The sequence below is a fragment of the Botrytis deweyae genome (genome assembly GCF_014898535.1).
Source record: "Botrytis deweyae strain B1 chromosome Unknown BDEW_008, whole genome shotgun sequence".
Taxonomy (NCBI): Eukaryota; Fungi; Ascomycota; class Leotiomycetes; order Helotiales; family Sclerotiniaceae; genus Botrytis; species Botrytis deweyae.
Window position 1 is genome coordinate 148,625 of NW_024066215.1, and position 22,436 is coordinate 171,060.

Sequence of the window (22,436 nt, forward strand, 5' to 3'; positions counted from 1 at the left end):
AATCCGACCCCCCTAACCCATTGCTCAACCCCATTTAAATCCAAATCTTAACCTCAAATCTCAACTCCCCAACCTCAAATCTCAACTCTCCAACCTCAAATCTCAAATCTCAACTCCCCAACCTCAAATCTCAACTCCCCAACCTCAACCTCAGCTCCTAAATCTCACTCATCTACAATCTCTAAATTATACCCCCTCGCCTCAACCCCCCCAGCCTCTTCTAAATCCAAATCTCAATATACCCCTTCAAACTATCCAATTCCCCAACCTCAACTTCCCAACCTCTCCAACCTCCCCCAAATTCAATCTTTAAAATCCCGCCCCCCTCATCCCTCATCCCTATCCCTCATCCCTAGCCCTCATCCCTATCCCTCATCCCTATCCCCCATCCCTATCCCCTATCCCCACCATCTAAATAATTCCAATTCCAATTCCAATTCCAATTCAAACTCTCAAAAACACACACACACACACACACACACATACATACGCAAAGAAAGCCACACCCACTATCCCTATCCTATTCCTATCCCTATGTATCTTCCTACTCCCCTTCTCCTTTCCCCTCCCTTCCCTTCCCTTCCCTTCCCTCCCTCTAAAAATGCAAAATGCAAAATGCAAAATACAAAATACAAAATTATCATCTACTTAATCCTTTATATACCTACCTACCTATCTACCTATTATAAATCCCAATATCTTTCTTACAGAATCCAAAACTAAACCTCTAAACCTCTAAACCTCTAAACCTCTAAACCTCTAAACCTCTAAACCTCTAAACCTCTAAACCTCTAAACCTCTAAACCTCTAAACCTTAAACCTCTAAACCTCTAAACCTCTAAACCTATAAAATATCAAAACATCAAACCATCTATCTACTCCATCTATAAAAATAATTATATCTCAATATCTCAATATCTATCCCCTCAAAAATATCTCTATTTCTTTATTCCTCTTCATCGCTCCCCCTCACTCTCCCCCTCCCTAAACTCACTTAATCATAAAATTACTCAATCAATCCAAATTATTCAAATCTTCAATTCCTCATTAACATACTATTCAATATATTATCCAAAATACATACATAAATACATACACATACACACTAACCTATCCAACCCCAAATCACCCTATAAAATCCCATATTTCTAAACTAGCATCAGTAGTATATTCAGCTCCAACCCCATCTCCATCTATAAAACCCCATCCTATCCCAAGATCCCCAGATTCCAGATTCCAGATTCCTAATATTTTCAAGCAAGAAAACCACACTGCGCCAAACGATTCCCATACCCATGCGATGCCATACCTTGCGATGCGATGCGATGCGATACCAAATTGCTACATGTCAAGAACCCAAAAAGCCAACCCTAGACTAATCCAGCTTGTTTATACTCCGAGTAATGTAATCACAATATTCACAAATCCCGTTCCTAATAATGCCTATAAATCTCCCCCTAGCTTCTCGCTTTCAAGATCCGTTTCTCTCTCATTTCCACCAGCCATCTCCATCGAGAGCCCTACACCTAATTCCCTCAATCTTGTTGCCAACAATCCTTCGGCGGGAGATTGTCTCCCCTCTCTATCGGGAGTGTTGACTCTCGTTGGCGAGAATCCATCACTGCCATAACCCAAATCGTCTTTCTTCAATTTCTCATATAATCCCGTTCCTAACCCACTTCTCATACCACCCATTTCTACCTCTCCAAACGCCGTACCCGGTCTCGAATTATAATCCGAATTTAATGATTCCCTTGTCCCCAAATCCAATGGTCCAATATTACTATCTCCGTCCGTCATACCCCTCTTCGCAGGAAATTGAAAAGGAATAGGATCCACCACTCCCCTATTCGATGCACCGTCATCACCTCCAAAATCAAAATTCCTATTTCCACTCAAAGGAAATCCAGAACTTCTCCTCCGAAACGCCTTTTCCGCCGCCAATGCCGCACCTGCACCTCCAAAACTCGAATCGCGAATTGCTTTATAAGTAGTAAATTTCGGTTCTGGAAATGTGATTTCGTTGTGAAGCTTTTCTTTACCATCTGGAACACGATTGGCAAAGACGACTCGTATGCTTTTGTAAAGATAGTAGCGACCTCGAGCTGGTGAGCAAATATGGATATGAACTAGATAGCGGAGGGTAGGTCTTTCAGCGAGTGGATCAATGATAGGTGCGGATCGATGAGGCGAAGATGAAAGTGCCGAATCAAGAATAGGCCCGGCGGAGTAGCTCCGTTGACGGATAAACGTTTTAGTGCCAGGTTCCATTCCAGTGAGATCATATGGGACGAGAAACAATTTGACAGCTGTTTTGTTAGGGTTCTTGATGATAATTTGCAATTGCCCTTTCTCGGGGATACGATAGCTACCACCCGGAGGTGCTCGTGGAGAAGTGGATCGACGTTTCTGTTTTCCTGCTCTACGAATTTCTCGTTCTGAGACTTGTCCTGAACTTAATGGGTTTGTGTCGAGATCATCCGTATGTATTCGGTCAAGCGTAGCATTTCTCCTCCTCTTTTGATTATCCTTGGCTTTCTCGGGGCTCGGCAATCCATTTTCTAAATCAATACAGCCAACATATGGACTAGGCCCATCATCAGATTTCCCTCTCCGACCATGACTTGTGGATTCATAGGCATAAAATACTGCCGGAAATGATAGGGTCACATGAGGTGGACATTTGAGACTCGGTTTGCACTTTCCGAACCCCAGCACCCCTATTTGAGCAACAAAATCGAGTGGTTTCGAGGGTGTAGTAGACATTCGTCCCCGAAGGATACTCTCTTCGTACGATCCCACCATCGAAGCATGCAGAGGCGATAAATCTGAAAATGAAGGTCTCCTAGACCGCGAGAAAATCGGTGTTTGCGGAGAAGATGTCGAGTGGGGCATTGTGTTGGAGGCAAGAGATCTCCGAGGTTGATGAGCTTGGTAAGGATATGTATTATCTCTCCTAAGACTCGGTAAAGGTTTGTTAAAAGCAGTGGATCCCGGTATAGAATTACTTGAATATATTGAATGTGAAGCCTGCAAAGTATGACGTCTTGAGTTAGTTTTAGGTGTCCCGGGAGAAATGTCTATTGGATTTAAATTTGACGTATAATCTAAATCGTCGTTACTTTCTGATTGTACTAAAGGGCTTGTTGGTGCTTTCAATACAAAGCTCGAAGAGTATGAAGAGGATAACGATGGTGCACGAGTTCTTGTTCTTAGCTCTGCTTCAGCTCTATCCACTGATGGAAACCGAGGATCGAGTTGAAAGGGAGTAAAATTTCGCGGTGGAGATGTAGCTAGCCATGGTAAATTTACTGTACCAAATCTCTTCATATCCTGTGCAGGACTACCAGATATAGTTTGTTGTGGACCTTCCGTGAAATTCCCACTGTGTAATGCGGACCTTGGTCGTTCAATCTCTAGACCAGCTTGTAAGCTAGGTTTGTCTACCGACGAGGGCCTGGTAGTATTGGATATTTCGGGAGATGGCAATAGGGGAGATGAATTCGAATGATTCGAGGACTTTCGAATGGGAGTTTCTGGGCGTTGTCCATGAAGTAGGGACTCCAACTGTATTCACTGTCAATATAAAATCACATGCATTGGAGGTCAATGATTCACACACATTTAAATTCGGGAACCAACTCGAACTTTCGCCCCTTTTCAACCTTTCAATAAGGTCCCCTCTGTCCAATGTTCCGCTGTATGAATTCTTCAAGCTTGTATCCAAACCCAAAGTCGGTATAGTCTTTGATCCCTCGGGGGTATCTGGTACAGGGCCTTCACATAATTCCGTTCTAATGCTTTCTTCACTATCTTTCCTCATGATCGTTCTTCTTTCCGGTGGTGACATTGAAACGGGCGTCATTTTTGATTTTTGAATGGGCAATATCTCTCGGCCGTCACCGAGGTCATCTTGGAATATGGGCATGATGAATGGATGTGTGAATGGAGCCTTTTGAATTTGCTCCTTTTCGTTTGGTTATAAGAACATTTCAACGTAAATTTTGGATACTTCGGGGTGGAAGAGAGCTTTTATCTGGTGTGATGATGTGGATTTGGAGGGATGATGTTGTGACGAGGCGGGGGACAAGTGGTGGTTCCTTATTCCTTTGTCTCTGCCGATGTGATGTCGTATTGTATGCAGGACGTGTACGACGAATGAAAGGATGAGATGATGATCTGATATTTGATGAGAATTGATATTAATAAGAGAGAAATGTGGAAGATGCGCGTTCAATAAATTCAGTAATGAGAATGCAATTTAACAGTTCGATATAAATGTATAGATAGATATATATATATATATATACTAGGTATATATATATATATATGTGATAGTTAAAAATGTAAATAATAAAGAAGACAAGAAATGGAAGAGAGGAAAGAAAACGAAGACGTCTTCAATGTACAGACCGGTATATGCTTGCTGTATGATGACTCTGCTCTCCCAAACTGATAACCCTACGATTACCGCGGATGCATTAAAATTCCACTATTCTACGTTATCGCTCTTGAGTACCGGGGTACCCTACAGATGGAAGAGTGGTAGGTATCAATTATATCATGCTAACTCGTATTCAATTTGGTGTCATCAGGTGTGAATCTAGTAAATCTCTGCATATGTCTAGTAAATCTCTGCATATGTAATAAGTCTCCACTAAAATTTTCTCACAAGACCCTTCCAGTTCAATTCATTCCACCAAGGTATCACATTACATCCTCGATTCTCATATTTTTCATTTCATCCCAGTATTACAATTTCACAAACGTGTTTCCACTCAACAAATTCCACAAATGGCTCCCACCAAGCGCCCCCGCGAAGAAGATAATTCATCACGCTCAACGACCAAAAAACCTCGCCACGGCTTCAAAGTTGGCCCCGACAATTTGCCCGATGGAACTTGGCGTCGAAAGGTCATTGCCATTAAGAAGGACTTGATTCATAAGGCGAAAGTCAAGAAGTCGTATGCAAAAATAAAGGCGAGGGAACCTTTGAAGGACGAGAGGAAAATATATGCCGATGATGAGGATAAGGAGGACGAGGTAGCAAAAAATGAGGAAGGGGAGGATGCTATCGAAGGAGAAGAACCAGCGGAGCTCCATCCCCAGAGAAAAGCTATGCTTGATGAACCTGAAGCCGCCACCAAAACCGTTCCACGTTACTCGAATAATTCTGCAGATGCAAAGGACAAGAAGAGGGAAAGGGGTGAAAAGAGAGGAGCAAAGCCGGCATATTTTGCAAAAGAATTAGCGTTTGCTGAGAAGCAAAAGGCAGAACAGCAAGCTCGAAGAGAAGAGTTTGAGAGGAAAGAAAGGGAGAAAAAGGCTAAAATTGAGGAGCGGGAGAGATTCAGGCGGCAGATGGCAAAGGCTAGAAGTGGAGGAAAGAATGGGCAAAGAAAATTAGGAAGGGAGAGTCAGGTTTTATTGGAGAAGGTCAAGAGGGTTGTGGGTAATTGAAATGTTGGTGGGATTTGAGTAAAGTAAAAAACGAGGGAGTCGTCGGGAGACCTTTTGAATGGATGTAATGGTGGATATTAAAAAATGCAGCAGCGAGCTGCTCAGGGAAGGCTGGAAAAGCTTATGATACCCATGAAGTTATCACAGAGGAATGGACGAAAGGTCTATGTAGAATTATGGCGTTATGGCCGGTGCTTCCAACAAGCGTTTTTGCATCATGGCACTTTCTCAAAGGCATATTTAGTTAGTGTCTTGAATTTAAACAGAGATTGAGGTCATTTCTTCACTGCGATTTGCATTTTATATTGACAAATTATCATTAACGCTGCTATACGACATACTATGTACTTCACTCTCCTAGTCCTACACTTCACCTAGTACTTCGTCTGATCATCGGACTTCAACCTGGACAATTGGAAGCCCTTTACCCTCCAGCCTATCCACAAAACTCCAGTTCTTCAAGAGCACCACTCAAAGCCTGTTTGACTTTTATCTTTTCCTCGAGTTCCGCTTCGATTCTTTGCATCTCGGCTAGATTAACAGCCTGGCTTTCCAGCTGCTCGGCTCTCCTCAAGATCATGATATCTAGTTCTTCCGCAGTATCATCAAGTTTCTTCATGTCATCCTCTCTTGCTTCCTTGACTCTCAAATAATTCGCTCGCAAGTTAGCGATTTCGAGATCGGTCCGCTCCTGCTGTTCCCGTAACAACTGTTCCTCTGGTTTCGAGCCGTGGCTGTTTTCGGACTCGATATCACTTGTGGAGACTGGCTGGGACAATGGGGTCTCTTCGATTGTCTCGCTTGATGTCAAGGAATCATCAAAGGATGGAGGTGTTGCCAATGTCAGAGGATCGCTCGAATCTGTGCTTGCCGAGATGTGGCTGGAGTTGAAATTGCCGTGATTATCCATCTGTGTCATACCATCCGTTCCACTTGGTCGCATTGCGGGTGGAGTGGCGAAGCCCCACTCGTCACCAATCAATCGTACACCGTCTTCTGCATCCTCTGTTTCGTTCGGCTGGAGTGGTGGTGTATCATCAACCTCTTCTGACATTGTCTCTTGGAAATCGATTCTTTCGTCTGAAGTCGTTGGCTCTCCCGAATATACTCCCTCATTTGACGTCATTGTCTCACCCAGTTTCAAAGCTTCCTCGGGCGTAGTTGTCTCATCTGATATCATGGATTGATAATCTGCCAATGCAGGTGTAGGGGAGAAGCGAGAAGTGGTCGAATTCCGAGCTGATGGCACGGAATCTCGCTCGTTCTGCGGCTCGTCTTCGGTTACGAACAAAGGACTTCCGGGCGGGCTGGCGGCTGGGGATTGAGGAGGAGCATAGGCTGCCTGCGGCTCGGTAGTGAAAGGTTCAAATCGCTCGCCAGCAGATGGCGCGATTAATTGTAGAGGGTACTCTTCTGCTCTTTTTGCCGTCTTGTCTTTAACTCTATAGCCACCCGCCCAACTTTTGTTGTCATGTGCTACCATACTTGCCATCCGTGGCTTGTTGGCTCTGGGCGTCTTGGGAATCTTGGGCGATTTTTGCGCCAGGGAAACTTTAAATCTCACTCTGCTACTATTAAGCTGCGAATTTCCTCGTCTTTTCCTGGGAGCATCGTCGACTGGAGAGTCTTCTGGTGTCATGATCCCATTCCCATGTTGCATTCTACCAGCGTTAACACGAAGATCGCCAGGCTGCGAATAGTAACCGGTTTCGTGGTAGCCGAAGTGCCTGTGACCATGCTGCTCAAACCACTCGCGATATTCATCCGATTTCCGGGTATATCCTTCCTTTCTCATTGCTACCCCGACCATCGACCACCAGTACTTCTTGGACTTCACACGATATTCCTTATTTACACATGCTTTCACCACTTCAAAAAGGAGGTTCTTCTCTTTTTGAGTCCAATGCTTAGATTTTCGGGCTGGGCCTGGTGCCGCGACAGTCTCGGTAGTCTCGGTAGTCCCAGGAGTTACAGAGCTCTCGGAGGTGACTGGTGCTGTGGCCAATCTCGCTACATATGCTGCTTTAGTGCTTTCAGACTTGGTAGTCTTCAATTGCCTATATCTTTCCACCTCCTTGTCGACCTCATCTAGATTTTCTGGCCAGCGTGGAGCGATGTCTCTTTGCATACCCTTCTTGCGCCAGTACAACCAACAGTCGTGTACTTCGAGAAATGTACCGGTTTTCGCAACGTTATTGCACGCTCTGCTGAGAATCTCTATCGCACTCAAGTAATTATTACCCGAATTTTCTGTAATCGTTTTGGTGATAACGTCACACATTAGCTTGGTGAAGCGGCGTATTGGGCCTCCGGCATGCTCGGAAAGGAGCTCGTACTCGTCCTCGGCTCTTGATGGAAGGGCTTCTTCTCTCTCTGGGGAAGCAACGACTTCTGCAGGATGCGAGACCAGTGGAGCTGACTCCCATTCTTCTGTTGTGTTTGCAGATCCTGCAGCACCGCTAAGCGAAGTTCTCGCGGTGTCGAAGCGTGTATTCTCTGACCCCTGAGTGGTGGTCTCACGCGTACCAGGACCGAGGGGCGAAGGGTGGTGAACCGCATGATTGCGGTATGAAGCTCGAGGAAAATGTGGATTGTTTGTTCTACGGCTTGGTCTATAGCTATCAACTTCTCTTCTCGGTGTACTTCCAGAGTGTTTTGAAGCGTACGAGTCTGAGTCTCTTCTTGAGTCTTGATACTCTGCGAACATTTCTCTTTGTGACTTTAACATACGTGGTTCTTTTCTTGGCGGATCATCATTGTCGCGTTTTCCGAAGGAATTGATGCTGCTCTGTCGTTCCATGTTGAATTATGTTTAGAGAGGAGGTGGTGGTTGTGAGATGTTGAAAGTAGAGAGAAATCCAGAACCCTTAAGTAATTCTCAAGAGTTCGCCTAACGATGTAGTAAACCGTAGAGGCAGAGAGCGTATTAAGTAAAGAGGGAAGGACTTCAACCTCCAGGGCTGATTGTGTCTGGCGATTGAGTTATTGAATGATGTTGTGTGTTGCGAGAGAGAATAAAGTTCTGGAGCAGTGCGAGGAGGGTTGTTAAATCTATCTTGCAACCTCGCGTAGCAACGAGAAAAACTGTGTTTACAGTACAGACTGTGGTGAAAAATACGCTAGTGCTCTCGAGTCTATATTCAGTACGTTCATCGCGACGAGAAATTTTTATGAGCGGGACAAGCCGTGGTGAGAAACGCGCTAGCGTTTCCGAGTCTATGTTCAGTATGGACATCGTGCCTACAGAATCGTATGGTCAGTACAGACTGTAGCAAGTAATGAGCTAGCGCTCTCGAGTTCATTCTCAAGATTGGTAGATAGTGAGCCGTATAGACCGTAGTAAACGCGACAGAATATCAAAGTGTATTCTCCAAACTTCTGTTGCGAAGGCAAATCATATGAACCGTATGGACCGTAGTGGGTGACGCGACAGGTGAATCTCGAACTTCTCAGTAACGCGAAAAGCCGTATGAGCTGTGCAGCCTTTTAGATTGATAAGTTCTGTGGAAAAAATTTGCTTCGGCAAACCTGATTTTCTCAATGCGTTGAATTGTTCGAATTTGTTGAGACGATTGTCTGCTTCTCACGTTTGGGTGATATCACACTTTCTATTCACTATTGCACCAGCTGCATTTTGTATCATTATATTTATAGGTCTTAGGGTACTTTCGTATGTCTTTTGCCAACGAGTATAGCAACCAAGTCCCTGGGGTTTCTATCTGCGGCTTGGCAGTACTGCAGCGGCGTATCTGGAACTGGCATTGGGATATGATGAAAGTAATCATCCGAGCCGTAACTTTTATACTGCCACAAGTATACATCGATTAGATATCTCCTAGGCTCATCTAAATTCTTGATCGCAGGTTGAGTTTGATATTGGGATCCAGACTTGTGAAGGTACAGGAGGACCATGGATCGGGATAGTCATAGACCTTAACAGTATCTATTAGTCTGATACAGCCATTAGGGCACGGTCTTATATCATTCCATATCCTTCTTAACTATTGTTAGCGTGTGATTTGTTGTTTAGATAAAAATGCACCGCCAGGGTCTGGCATATGAATGATCACAATAATAGATTTGACTGATATATCGAGTATGGTAGTACGTAACTGTTAGCATTATCTAATGTTTGAAAACGAATCTGTTCAGAACTTTGAGCCCAGAAGTCAAGTGGTTGTAATCGTAGCATTCTCGCGGTTTGTCAATCAAACGATGCTTTCAATTGTTTATTTGACTGTTATATCAATCTAAACCCTCATGTCTCACCAAGTACTCAGCAATGAACCGATGAGACCCCACAACATCCGAAACATAATCTCTCTCCCCCGCAGGCCTGTCCACAAGCGCGAATAGTCCAAAGGATCTCTCATATATCAAAATGGCAAAATAGTAATCTACACGCACAGCCCTGGAGAACCATGAATGGACCGGTTAAGTGAGCTGGCCTCACTAACACACATTCTTTACAGCATTGTTAGACCTTATCATCTGAATCGAGAAGTGCGCACTAGCAAGGTGAATTACGATTAAGATTGAGATAGATGTATTCCCCTTTGTTAAAGTCATTCTACATGTATACCCAAAGATCATACAGAGAAATCAACCACACCAAGTACCCCATGGTACTTAAAAGGTCTTCAAATCCCCAAGACTAGTAGGACGAATCGAAAATATGTAAAAGTCGGTATTATCAAGGAAACTATCCAGAGTAGTGAGAAATCCCAACCAAAGTAAAGAAATAGACATGAAACTTTTCCCAGCCCAAAGAAATTACAATGCCCTCCTTACAGCACAATACACTTAGTAGTCGTCAAGGAAGCTTTCAATCATCGCAATACGCTTTGTGGCTTTCTCGCGAATTTCCCGTTGAGCTGTAAGCTCCCGTTCTTTTGCATGTGCAGCCTTAAGCTCCAGATCTGCTCTTTCCTTGTGAGCAGCTATAGCGAGTTCCAATTGTTTGTATTCCTCCTCAGCCGCGTGTACCTTTTGTTGTTCCATTTCCCGATTTGCTTTCATAACGGTGGTCACATCAGATGTACTGTCCGGAATGTTTCTTTGTGGTGCAGACTTGAGAGAAGGTTGTTGGACTTCGATAGTTGATATCGCAACATCATTCGCTGAAGGTTCATTCGGTTCTGGTATAATTGAGCGACGACCAAAGGTCTCGGGTTTCTCCTGAAGATCATATGTTAGAGAAACTTTCAAAGAAGCAGCGATTGAATGGTCAAAATAGAACAGGATTCTGAACTTGCCTGAGATTTCGAGTCAACCAGAATTCCCCCATGATTTTTCATCAAAATCTCCGGGCCCAGGCTGTGGCGAGCTCTTTTGGCTGGGTTTTCCTCTTCTTGAAGATGATAACCAATGTCTGACACGCGATATCGCTTCAATCCCATACTTTGAACCCCTGTTTCATCGAGAATGGGAGTAGATAGATCTTTTTCGCTCTGCAGCTTAACTTCCTTTTGAATGTCTGCTTCTTTCGCATCTATAGCTCTCTGATTTCTATACCACAACTGAGTTTCCTTCATTAGTGACGATGAACTCGAATAATGACCTAATCAATGCACTCGTACCTTAATCTGCTCTCTGCTCAAACCTGTATCCTCTTCCAACTTGTTCACCACAGGGTTATCTAGGTGATTGTATTTTGTATACTCAATCATCAGAAGATCATGCTGCTGAGATGTAACCTGGACTTGTACATCTCCCATAGCCGTCTCAGCTCTCGAATTATTCTGCTAATCCAACATTGTCAACAATCTTTGAACTATTGTGTGCGAAAGCTTAAATAATAATTACCTGGAAATATTCTTCAGTTGAGGATTGAGGAGTCGAATTGCAAGGGTCAATTTTATGCGCTGCGTGCCCCGGAGAATTTTGTGCGGATTTCCCTCCACGCACTCGAACTATTCCACGCGAGGATTTCTCAATCGTATCTGGAGTTCTTTCATCGAAGTTGTACTTTTCTCTCCCCTTGTTCTTCCAGTAGATGTAAATGTTTGGAATTTTTCGGTAGATCTGACGTTGTTCTAAAGCCTTTGCCACAATGCGCCAAATTTGATCCGCCGTGATGGGTTCCAGTTTGAGTTCTTTCTCTTTGTCTCGTTGACTTTTGATGCATTGGTATGCAATATCACTCTCTTCATCCGACCAATTGCTTCCTGTCGCCCAAGGTTTAAAAGCATCCTCTCTGGACTCAATTTGGAACAAAACGTCACTTTTAGTGTCAGTCTCTCCATCGAAGTCCACAATTCCCTCTTCGTCTCTTTCTTCGTCTTCAGTGTCACTGGAGTCCCAATGATTAGATTGACCTTTCTTCGACGATTTCATTCTAGGTGGTTGAATCAGACGCATCCATTTAACATGAATGGCATTTGCTTGACGATCGAATCCGTGTTCTTCCATTTCATCGGCGACCTTCTCCCAGAATGGGTTGTTCTTTCCACGTATGTCAACATGTTCCTGACGACTGCAAATTTCCTTTAGCTTGGCAATCTCTTCAGAATGCCATCTTTTAACCTTTCCCATCGCAGAATCTTCTGATACTAGCAAATGATCTAAACAAAATAACAGTTAGAAGTTTAATGAAAGTTGAAGGTAGTTAGGGTAGCAAAGAAAGATCAGTCGATAGAGTACACAATGAGAAGCTCAAAGTATAAAGCCTTCGTAAGTTGCTGCCTACGGGCGAGCTGGCGATTATTCAATGATGAAGTTCTATGATGTCTGAAAGTATTTGAAGATAACACACGGAAAACTGGGAAGGCGTGTAAAAGCAAACGTGCTGTGCCGCAACAGGGTTATCGCGTAAAGTCTATTTTTAACGTATCGAGGCGCGTGTTGATAGGTCTAAACTGAAAAGTCACATGCACACGCGATTTTGTCCTACATACCTAGGTAGACAGGGCATCCATCCATCCATTCTTTTATGTAGGATTGAAATTTCCATGGTGAATGTTTATCAAAAGAATCATATTTTCATCTCAAGGCATAGGTTCATTGCCATTAGGAATTCACGAAGATTTATTCTCAACACCTCTACTATCGACCAGAATATAATTTATTGTCCCCTCTCCTAGTTCGTTCATTTGGTCCACCCATTCACATATACGGAACCCTACATGTATACAGTAGCGAGCAAGAAGAGGCGAGCTGATTCATTTGCTTGCTTTCCCAAAGATTTTATTAGTCCGCATTCAAGGACACCTGCAATGAGTTTTATGTGGTATATTTCAAGGATTGTTTCAAAGTGTAGATGATCTTTTACTTCCTACGACAAATCTTCTCGTTGATTGTGAACTGGCTTCTCCCCTCGAGACTTTGTTAGGCGATCGTCAATTTCTGCTTGTACACTTCTTTGTTCGATTTCAGCGACTTCGATTAGACTCTTCGACTGTTGAGATGTAGAGATCCCCTGCACTGTCTAGGAATCTTCTGGATACTTATTAGATTCTGGTGATTTTTTCTTTATTATTGGAATTCTAGTCTCGGGGGGGGAGGAGGGGGTCAGGTGATGCTGAAATATCGTTGTAAGCTGCAAATCCAGGGGCGCTTTCCATTTTACTGGCCTCATTTATGACTTACACAACACATCCGCTTCCATTTGATCCGACTATTGAAACATCACCTGATAGATACATCGGAGACTGGAGCGTGGAACTGGGTGGTGAAAGAATGAGCAACGCCTGGAAAATCTGATGGCTCATGTAGCATATGAGAATAGTTCTATATATTTTCATGGTGTAGGAGCTTGCATTGCAAATTTGTAACCAAAGTGTTGTCATATGCCCGCAAAATCCAACGCGGCAACCTCTGAAGCACCGCCAAGATAGGTGTTCTAAATCGTGCTAACCCTTATAAAAGGGTCGAGCCATTCTCTTTTCCTCACATGCCTCTCTTATTTGCGGAACCTCTCACTCGACCACCTGTAGTAACATTCACATCCAATCTACTAAACCACTTTCCCAGCCATATCTCTTGCTCCTCATCCACCCCGCATAACAAAATTTCCTTCAAAGTCTCAATTCCATAATCCTTATACCTTAACTCCGGAACTACATAACGAAGCTCATCTGCCCATTTGCCCGTTTTCTTGAGCTTGCGCCTTCTCAATGGCAGTCCTAACATTTTCCGAGTTTCGCCATCTGGATCGTCGTCGAGTGGACGAAAGGGACGTTTGATTGGGGGTTTGGCTTTCTGGAGTAGGGATTGATTAGTGCATGTGGATGAATAACAAGGAACAAGGGATGGATGGCAAGAGTCTTACTTCTTTCCCCGCTAGGGCCTTCTTTACTAATTCTAATTCCTTTTGTTGTTGTCTTTTTTCATATTCGGAGATAGGCTCGGGGAGGTTTCCAGTAGCTGCCCGGTTTATCAGTATTAAAAAAGGGTTGGATATTAGGCAAAACACACACCTCGTAGTGCATTATCTTTCTCTCTTTTTTCTTGGGCCTCTAAGCGCTCGATGGATCTTAGTAGACGATCGCGCTCTTTAGCATTGATAGCTCTCTCACGCGGATCCTTGAAGGAAGTATCAATGACAGCGAGAAGTTGCTTTCTAAGTTCCTCGATCCGAATTCTCAGTTCAGACTTTGGTTTCGTCTCATACCTAACAGCAAATGGTGTGTTTGACTTTCTAAATCTTTCCAGTGGGGCCTCATAGTCTTCTTCGTTGTCACCAAAAATATTCCGAAAAGTGTTTCTTTCTGGCTCTTCATATATTTTCGGCTGGGCTGATAGCATAGAAGCCTCCTTTGTAAATTTTGGGGATTCATTTTCTGTGGGGACCTGAAGCTTAGCTTTTATAACCTCCCTGCGAAGGAAAGCTTGGAGACCGAGTTTCTTGGTCATAATGATGGGTCAAGGTGGCGGAGATTCAAGCACTTGGTATTTTTGGGAGAAGAAGAGAAAAGGCCGGTATTAGGTACTCCGCATACTTACTGCAAAGATTTCGATTTGATAACGAAGCACTTAGATACTAATCTAATCCAAAGATGCGGGGTAAGCACAAGATGTTGGTGAATATCAGATCAATACCACAAGACACTGACAACATTTTCCCCTGAATTCATTCGGCAATGAAAATAAAGCTTGGCAATCCATAGCACTTTGGCAGCCATGCCAGAGCCACGTCAGAAAACATAAAGGGACATAGATATTGAACAGCTATAGTCAAGCAGGCTCAGTTGCACACCAGGAAAGTCTGTGGCAATTTCCTGGGTATGTGAGGAATCACAACTCGACGAAGACAATGAAAATTGATTTGCTGGCAACTTAGCTACTTGGCTAATTCGAAATTTTGAAATACACTAGTACTGATTGAAACATTGCTTCACACCCAAATGAGTCGAAGCATCGTTATCTGAAAAGGAGAGCAAGTGCTCTGTCACTTTAAAATATGATCCGATCTTGAGGGCAAACTTACATCGATCTTGTTGGTCCACTTTACTTCGTTTATCTCAGCTTTCAAAAAACGTATCATACAATTTCAGCTTTGCCGACAGTAGTTTATCATCGCTAGTTCGGAAAATTTAGTTTTAAATTTGACCTGAATTATCTCCTACTTTGTTTTTTGTAAAAGCTCGACAACTTTCGGTCTTCGCCAGCAACGAGGAGTCCACCAACGTTTTATCATACAACCTTCGTGAGTATTATCATCTTGTTTGTCTTACGCTCAACGGTATCAATTTGTTTCTGAAGGTGGATACTAACTTCTCAACTTTGCAGCCCATCGATAAAAATGGAAGCCGATTCAGAACAACAGTTGGCAGAAACAGCTGTGCGTTGGCATTGGAGCTTGCCGGAGGAAGAATGTCTAGCTCGGCTCGTCAATAAACACAAGAAAAAAGCTGAAGACGGTGAAACTCATACAGGCAATCTCTTTGACGGGGTAGCCATCGAACTCAATGGACTAGGATTTGGCATAGAAAGAACTAGTGGTGCATGTGCCAGTAAATGGCGTCGAATGAGCGATAATCAATCAAAGCTGCGTGGCAACACATTGTCAAATGGCTCGAATTGGGATTATGACTTTGATGACACTGGAGACTTTATCACAGATGAAGATGAAGTTGACAAAGGTTCCAATAGCATGATTGATAAAAACCAGAAGATAAGTAGACCTATATGGAGCGAAGAAGAATCGAGAACCCTCTACGAGAATATCAAAACTCTTCTGGAATTGAGCAATCAAGAGAGGTCATCAAAGTTTACTAATACAAAGCAACTTTTCAATCATGTAACCGCACTGCACAGAGTCAAAGGTTATTTTAGATCTTCAGATGCTTGTCATCACTATTGGAATACCACAGGTCGCGAGTTGTGGGACTATGATGAGCGAATTGTTGGAGATTTCAAGGTCAGTTTTCAAATTACGACTCACATCAAATATTCTAACTATCTTTCAGACGAATGATGCACGCGATGCAAAGGACATAAACTCTTCCTTCAAGACCAATGAAAGAGCAGTTGAGGACGTCAAGAAGTCAAAAAGATTTACACCTAGTCAGATAAGTGAACTGAGTCAATTAGCTAAAGAAACACTCAATCCATCCACGGAGCAAAAGGAGAAAGTTGCGAAGGATCATGGCATCAGTATTTTCCAAGTTTCGGTATGTTTGAGTTCTCATCACACATCCCAAGAGTTTGTAGTTTCTAACGAGATTTTAAGACCTATTTCGCAAATAAGAGATCCACCCAAAAGAAGGAAATGGCAAAAAACGCGTTAGACCACGAAAGTTCCAAACGGAAGCAATCTGGAAGACTGGAAGCAGAGTTCGCTGATGGTGACGAGTCGACTGTTGCTCGAGCAGATAATGTTTTGAGGGACACAAAGAAACCCAGACTGTCAAGTTCCTCTCACATAGCATTTAATAATGATGGGAAGAGTGCTAAGCTACCATCATCTATCGAACAAGTGAGCGGGAATGAGTACATGCCGTGTTTGATCATTGCTAACATATAGCTAGGATTATATTCGAAAGCATTCTGCCTCACCACCACTTCCAAACCCCACGAGACTGTACCCACCCGACAAAGACTTTATTGGATCGAATGCCCCTATCGAAATCAACAGTTCACCTATGCGCCCCACAAGCACCATGAAAGATGCACCGAATTCAGATGACGAGGCTGGATTCAAAGAGATGCAAGAAATGGTGCTCGTTCAGCGTCGCAGAATCGAGGAAAGAATTGCAGCATCGATCGATAGACGAAAGCAACTGGAATTGGAAACAATTAGACATCAAACCAGGGCGGATATGGAGCGAGAGGCGGCGGAAGGAACCCAGAAAAAAGTTGACGAGGAATTCAAGGTCGAGGCTCGATTGAGGACTAGACTCAATCAAATCGGAAGCTTGTAGAGAAGAGGACAAGAAAAGATGTTCATGTGTCATTAGCATTGATATGTTTTTGAGCTGCGAGCGCCGCCCTTCTTCTTTGTAATCATATTAAGAAAGAAACGCCGTATGAAGGACAAATAGTAGATGCAGTTAGTAATGATACAACAATGAGTTCACAATCATAAAGCGTAAGACACTCTCCAACATTCAAAGCCACAGAGAATCTACCCTCGAGTCGATTATCTACGAAAATACTGGGTGCATTATCTTAGGACTTGATGTGTAGTGAATGATCATGAAGCTCCTTGATGCAAGAACACCGGCCCAACAGTCTCGCCATTTCATGTATGCATTGGCACACGGTTGACACATGATACTCCACGAAATTTGTCATTCTGCAAGTCACTACATAGAACAGATTCAATGAATGAGTGAATATCATGATCAAAAACCCCTCATCTTATTCTAGATTCAACCACACCCAGCAGCAATCTCCGAGGTGCCACCTCTCCTCGTCCGAAGGTCTCAGGAAATGACTATCTACTTATTCCCCTATGAAGCTAAACCTTTTTCAACCACCTCTGTATGCACCGCCCTTCCATTCACTTGATATCACTTCGGGGAATCACTTATTCCGCTTGCTTTGATAGAAAATCTGATGCGCTAGTGGGAGGTACCGAGAGGAGTAAAATATTGCACTTTTATTTCTCGCGACCATATCCCTCTTTTATCCACTTCTCAACAACAACCTTTGGACCACCTGACGTCCAACATCTGTGTCGGGGGTTTTTTTACGCGCTTTGCGCATGTTCTACGCTGAGTGTACTTGTTCGCAAAATTCATTTCATTCAAACGTCGAGTTCAATTTTTTTGTTTTTTCCCACAAGCCTTGTGTCGAGAATTGAGTTGCACGAACTCTTTTCCAACGACATCATCTCATCCATCAACACCCAATCCGAATACAATCAAATCTTCAAGTCACCTGCTGCCTTATGCGCATTGAAGTAACGTCTCTTCAATCTTCACCCTTCTCATTCTTCCGATTACAAAGCAAATCTACGACCTCAAATTTCGGCATAATGGCGCCACCTGATGAGACTTCTGTCAAGGAGGTACCGGCTCTCACCAAGGATGCAGAGGTAGAGAAAGCAGACGAGCACAAACATGCAGAAGAGGAAGATGTCCCGACACTTCGATCACCAAATCTCGATGTCATTGGTGTCAAAAATGTCAATCAAGAGGTCAATCAGGGTGTCAATCAAGAACTCAATCAAGAGGTCAATCGAAAGGTCAATCGAAAGTTCAATCAAGAGGTCAATCGAAATGTCAGAAAGCGCCTTCCATACACAAAATGGTCAGAAAAGGAAGAAGAGATTGTTCGAGACATCATTGACAACCATAAAAGCAACCCAGAGACATCTAGAATGACTCTTGGAGAGCTGGATATATATTCAGTCAAGAAGCTAGCAGAGGCAGGATTCATCAGAACAGCATCGGCAGTTAGTTTTGTCCGGGGAAAACAACATTGTAAATTCGATTACAGCAAGGTATGTGATCTTGTTGCTAATATGCCCGAGTCAATTCGTGCCATGGAAGCAAGAGAAGATTCTGAGAAATCTGCCACCGTCGCACGCGAGTCAATTCGTGTCATGGAAGCAGGAGAAAATTCTCAGAAATCTGCCACCGTCGCACGCGAGTCAATTCGTGTCATGGAAGCAGGAGAAAATTCTCAGAAATCTGCCACCGTCGCAAGCGAGCCATTTCGTAGACGAAGTACAGTCCCTTTCCAGAGCGCAAGTGAGTTATGAATCATTGTTTTACTCGAATTATTCTAAACCTTTAGCTTCATTGCAGGAGTATGATACTTTGAGCAAAATGAAGAATAGCCAATTCGCTCTGAATGGCAAGCGGATTTACGAATCGTACAACGGCGATCCGGCAGTAGATAGTGCCAATGCTACTAATGCTGCTGCTGCTGCTGCTGCTGCTCGGAAACCGCAAGCACAGGCATGTTCCATGGCGACCAACGGCGCATTTAACTCAGTAACCAATGTTCCTTTTATCATTTTGAAACTTGATCAGCTGAACTTCTTGCTGACATAGAACAGCAGCAGGGCTTCCAAACGACTTCTGGATCCAAATCCTGTGAAGTTCGCAAGAGACAAAGTGAGATGGGGTTGAAGATGCCGCCAGCATCAAAGCGGATGAGTGTCACCAATAACAGCAAGGAAACTCCTGTTGCGATCCGAAACGATTCACCATTAGGTCAACCACAGTCAGAGAGTGATCGAGTTGAACAAGCCAGAATTGAAAAAGTCAGAGCTGAATTAGCTGGTATAAAAGCAGTGTTCTTGGAATGTTTCCGAGCAAAGCATTGGTCTGAGATGATTGTAGGGGAATATGATTTTCGGCTCAAGGAGGCAGCGGATGAGGCAGCGGATATGGCAGCGGAGTATGATTCTCGGCGCAAGGAGGCAGCGGACAAGGCAGCGGAGTATGATTCTCGGCGCAAGGAGGCAGCGAATAAGGCAGCGGAGTATAATTCTCGGCGCAAGGAGGCAGCGGATAAGGCAGCGGATTACACAAAGCAAGCTAGCGAGAATGTGGACAAGATGCTCGAACTCCAGAAACTAAACCCAGAGTTCGAGAACTATGACTCATTCTAATAAATGTATAGTTGACAGGGCTGACTTTGATTCAGAAGACGACAATGATAATAAAAAAGTCTAAAATGAAGTGTGAAATGAAATGTGAATGAAGTGAAACCAAACGAGTCAAAACCTACCTTCAAGATATTTAATTCAGGATTCAGAACTATAAGCAGTAGCCTGCAAGATCTACAATTGAGAAGTTGGCGTTAAAGTATCGTTCTCCATTGTATTAAGCGAGAGACTGAACAAAGTCTCGTTAACACCAACGCATTCCAAGCGGTCCCATTCAATTTTTATTCCACTTATTACATCATTCAAATTTTCTTAAAGACGAGTTTCTTTCTATCCGTCATAAGGAACCAATAATATCAATTTAGAATATCAAAGAATTGGGAGGGAGATGGCTGCTCGGGAGTTTCCAGAGCTTGAGCGATATCATGTGTCCTTTCCCATGATCTAAATGAGGTGAAATCTGACAAGAACCTTGGTACAGGAGGTACGACAAGAAAGGAGAGGTCTATAATAGTACTGCTAGTGAGATCATCAGTCGCACTGAATGAATTATGAGATGGTTCATCGGGACGAAAACTTTTCGGCTACAAACAGTCACAAAGCAGGCCATCTCTCGAATTATGGCACCGGCGCTGCGAACAGTGCAAATGACAAAGCCCGGTGCGGAACAACCAAAAGAAGAAATCACTAACTTGTTATGCTATTTGCTATATAGGTAGACTATTCCATATGGAAAACAGGTGTATTTCTGGCCGCATCAGACAAATTCATAGAAATCTAACATGCAACGTCCGCACCTACTAAATTTAAAGACACTAATCTTTCTGCAACGATAAGTAACCGTGATAGCACTACAGGTTCAGACTGACAAACAAAATGCTAGGAAAATCTACAAACTCAACAACACTTATCATCATTCCTCCATGAACACGGGAACAGCCCACTTACCTCAGTAAAGTAAAACCTCCCAGCATATAAGCAACAGTCCTAGTACCACAAAAACGATATACCATTCCACTTGACGGTTTACCAAGAGACTATCGTTGAATACGTCACTAAAACCTCCAGCTAATCAGACAGCTACTTGGCTATCACATTATCGATTATACCGTTACAGCAATATTTAGATTGATGGATTGTTTCACTAAAACATCGAATGGACGTCTGCACTCACGTCAAAGTTAAATACACCACCGTAGAATACATCAGTTCCAACCGAGTGCTCTGAATACGAAACAAGGCATAGTCTAGACAGGGTTGAAGAGGAGCCGAGGGAATGGCGACGTGTGAGCGGGGGATGAGGGATGGACGAGTATGTGCGTCAGACTGAACTGCCTTTTATGCATGTTATGTGAGATGCAATGCGATTATATTATTGTGTTACGCTGGGCGTTGGTTCAATGTAGGATGATAAGTGTCACCCAGAAAGTGGGTTGGTAGATGCTGAGTAGGTATCAGTTTCAGGTCCGATAAGATTAGGGGCTGAGCTTGGAGTTTATTCATGCGGATGATTGTCAGTTGGTTGGAAAAAGTTGGTGAGTGTCGTTGAGGCGGCAGTTGGGAATTGCTGGCGATATGTTGGTGGTTTGTCCTGATACCCGTTGGACGGGTGCTATATAGCGCGTTGTGCTTGATATGAATCACGGATAATATTCAAGCTCACAACAGTTTCTCCCCCCTCTCGGTGTGGCACACCTCCAGATTCGACAAGAACGACGTCAAGTTTATTCACGTGACATTCCAACTCCCCTGCTCTCCCACCCACGAAAAGGCCGCGGCACTGGTGACCGGCATGAAACTTTTGGTAAGCGACAGGGACAATGATCTGAATGAAGGGTCTAGAACGGAGTTCTATTCTTGTGATTTGCTCTCCACAAATAATCTCCCTTTGAAATTCAATCAGACAGGGTCAACTCTGGACTCTGAAGAAAAGGATATGGTATATCATCCCTCGATCCCATATTTTCTGCAACTCCCTTTGTGATTGGGGTGATCAATGGGCCATGGGTCGAAATTTCTTGTTGGAAAACGCGGTCGAAACAAATCCAGGCGTTTCTTTAAGGAGGATCATCAAATTGACGCTGAAACATCGATGTAGTGTTTTAGGACAGGACAGATAGGCGGAGTTGCCGAATTAGGCATTGGCGATCGAATTATCTTTCTCAGCTGATAATTTGGTTCCTCCCGGATCAGAACAATGGTATGGAGCATAAATGATATAATTTAGGGAAGGAAAGTCGACGTAAGAGCAATTTAGGTTTGATTCTTCCGATGAACTATTTTCAACCTACGGCGCAGCTACGTAAATTATGTACTCAGCCTCGTCCAAGGAGTTCGAAGTAAAGATTCAAAATCAAGGGGAAATTGTCAAACTGGACATGTGGGCAGCCGCGTGTTTGGATAGAATCAAGCGTTATTTGAGATGTGGTGTATCTAGTAATGGAAGAAGCGGTAAATCATCAACATTGTTCCCGGCAACCGACAGGAGGATTTTCGAGGTACATACTTTAGTCTGGTTCTTGACTACTAGCTAGACCTTTGGCATCTTTCTCGACGGACCAGCCTTTCCAATATTGAGAAGTTTGAGAATTACTTATGGGAGTCTCCAAAAAGAAGTTTCGTGGAGTATAGACCGCAACAAGGAGTATCATGTGCAAAGAGTACTGTACTCTCATCCTGGCTTTGAGTGGCAGCGGTACTGTATGACGATAATCTTGTAATACGAAGAACACGATGTTATTCAAGATGCTTGGGAATTGGTGGCGAATGAATAACTACCTCGTATGTATATCTATAATTTCACGAGTACATATCAACATCCTGATTCGAACACAAAGACTCCATCTCATCATCTTATATGTACACACCATCTGTTTGGGATCATCAGATACAGCACACTCTTCAGCATGGAGAAATTACTATAGACTGGAAGAATCCATGGATTACAGCATAAATAACACGAGATGAAAGG

The 22,436-nt window shown here is 43.4% G+C and overlaps 7 protein-coding genes across 7 annotated transcripts; 3 read left to right on the forward strand and 4 right to left on the reverse strand.

The window, feature by feature from the left end:
* Positions 1-1,443: 1,443 nt before the first annotated feature.
* Positions 1,444-3,928, reverse strand: EAE98_004237 (uncharacterized protein; the record flags this gene model as incomplete). Its single annotated transcript, XM_038951857.1, has 2 exons — positions 1,444-3,567; positions 3,623-3,928. 2 exons carry the CDS (start codon positions 3,926-3,928, stop codon positions 1,444-1,446), a joined length of 2,430 nt encoding a protein of 809 aa, XP_038811393.1.
* Positions 3,929-4,794: 866 nt separating this feature from the next.
* On the forward strand, positions 4,795-5,460 carry EAE98_004238 (uncharacterized protein; the record flags this gene model as incomplete). Its single annotated transcript, XM_038951858.1, has 1 exon — positions 4,795-5,460. One exon carries the CDS (start codon positions 4,795-4,797, stop codon positions 5,458-5,460), a length of 666 nt encoding a protein of 221 aa, XP_038811394.1.
* Positions 5,461-5,896: 436 nt separating this feature from the next.
* EAE98_004239 (uncharacterized protein) lies at positions 5,897-8,260 on the reverse strand (the record flags this gene model as incomplete). The annotated part of the gene is made up of 1 exon (XM_038951859.1): positions 5,897-8,260. The coding sequence occupies one exon, from the start codon at positions 8,258-8,260 to the stop codon at positions 5,897-5,899; it is 2,364 nt and encodes a 787-aa protein (XP_038811395.1).
* A 2,003-nt stretch (positions 8,261-10,263) lies between these two features.
* On the reverse strand, positions 10,264-11,994 carry EAE98_004240 (uncharacterized protein; the record flags this gene model as incomplete). Its single annotated transcript, XM_038951860.1, has 4 exons — positions 10,264-10,638; positions 10,716-10,979; positions 11,040-11,201; positions 11,266-11,994. The coding sequence occupies 4 exons, from the start codon at positions 11,992-11,994 to the stop codon at positions 10,264-10,266; spliced, it is 1,530 nt and encodes a 509-aa protein (XP_038811396.1).
* Positions 11,995-13,347: 1,353 nt separating this feature from the next.
* On the reverse strand, positions 13,348-14,313 carry EAE98_004241 (uncharacterized protein; the record flags this gene model as incomplete). The annotated part of the gene is made up of 3 exons (XM_038951861.1): positions 13,348-13,659; positions 13,730-13,824; positions 13,878-14,313. The coding sequence occupies 3 exons, from the start codon at positions 14,311-14,313 to the stop codon at positions 13,348-13,350; spliced, it is 843 nt and encodes a 280-aa protein (XP_038811397.1).
* An 889-nt stretch (positions 14,314-15,202) lies between these two features.
* On the forward strand, positions 15,203-16,823 carry EAE98_004242 (uncharacterized protein; the record flags this gene model as incomplete). The annotated part of the gene is made up of 4 exons (XM_038951862.1): positions 15,203-15,820; positions 15,870-16,073; positions 16,133-16,378; positions 16,431-16,823. 4 exons carry the CDS (start codon positions 15,203-15,205, stop codon positions 16,821-16,823), a joined length of 1,461 nt encoding a protein of 486 aa, XP_038811398.1.
* Positions 16,824-17,881: 1,058 nt separating this feature from the next.
* On the forward strand, positions 17,882-19,468 carry EAE98_004243 (uncharacterized protein; the record flags this gene model as incomplete). The annotated part of the gene is made up of 3 exons (XM_038951863.1): positions 17,882-18,599; positions 18,646-18,854; positions 18,911-19,468. 3 exons carry the CDS (start codon positions 17,882-17,884, stop codon positions 19,466-19,468), a joined length of 1,485 nt encoding a protein of 494 aa, XP_038811399.1.
* Between the last annotated feature and the right edge of the window lie 2,968 nt (positions 19,469-22,436).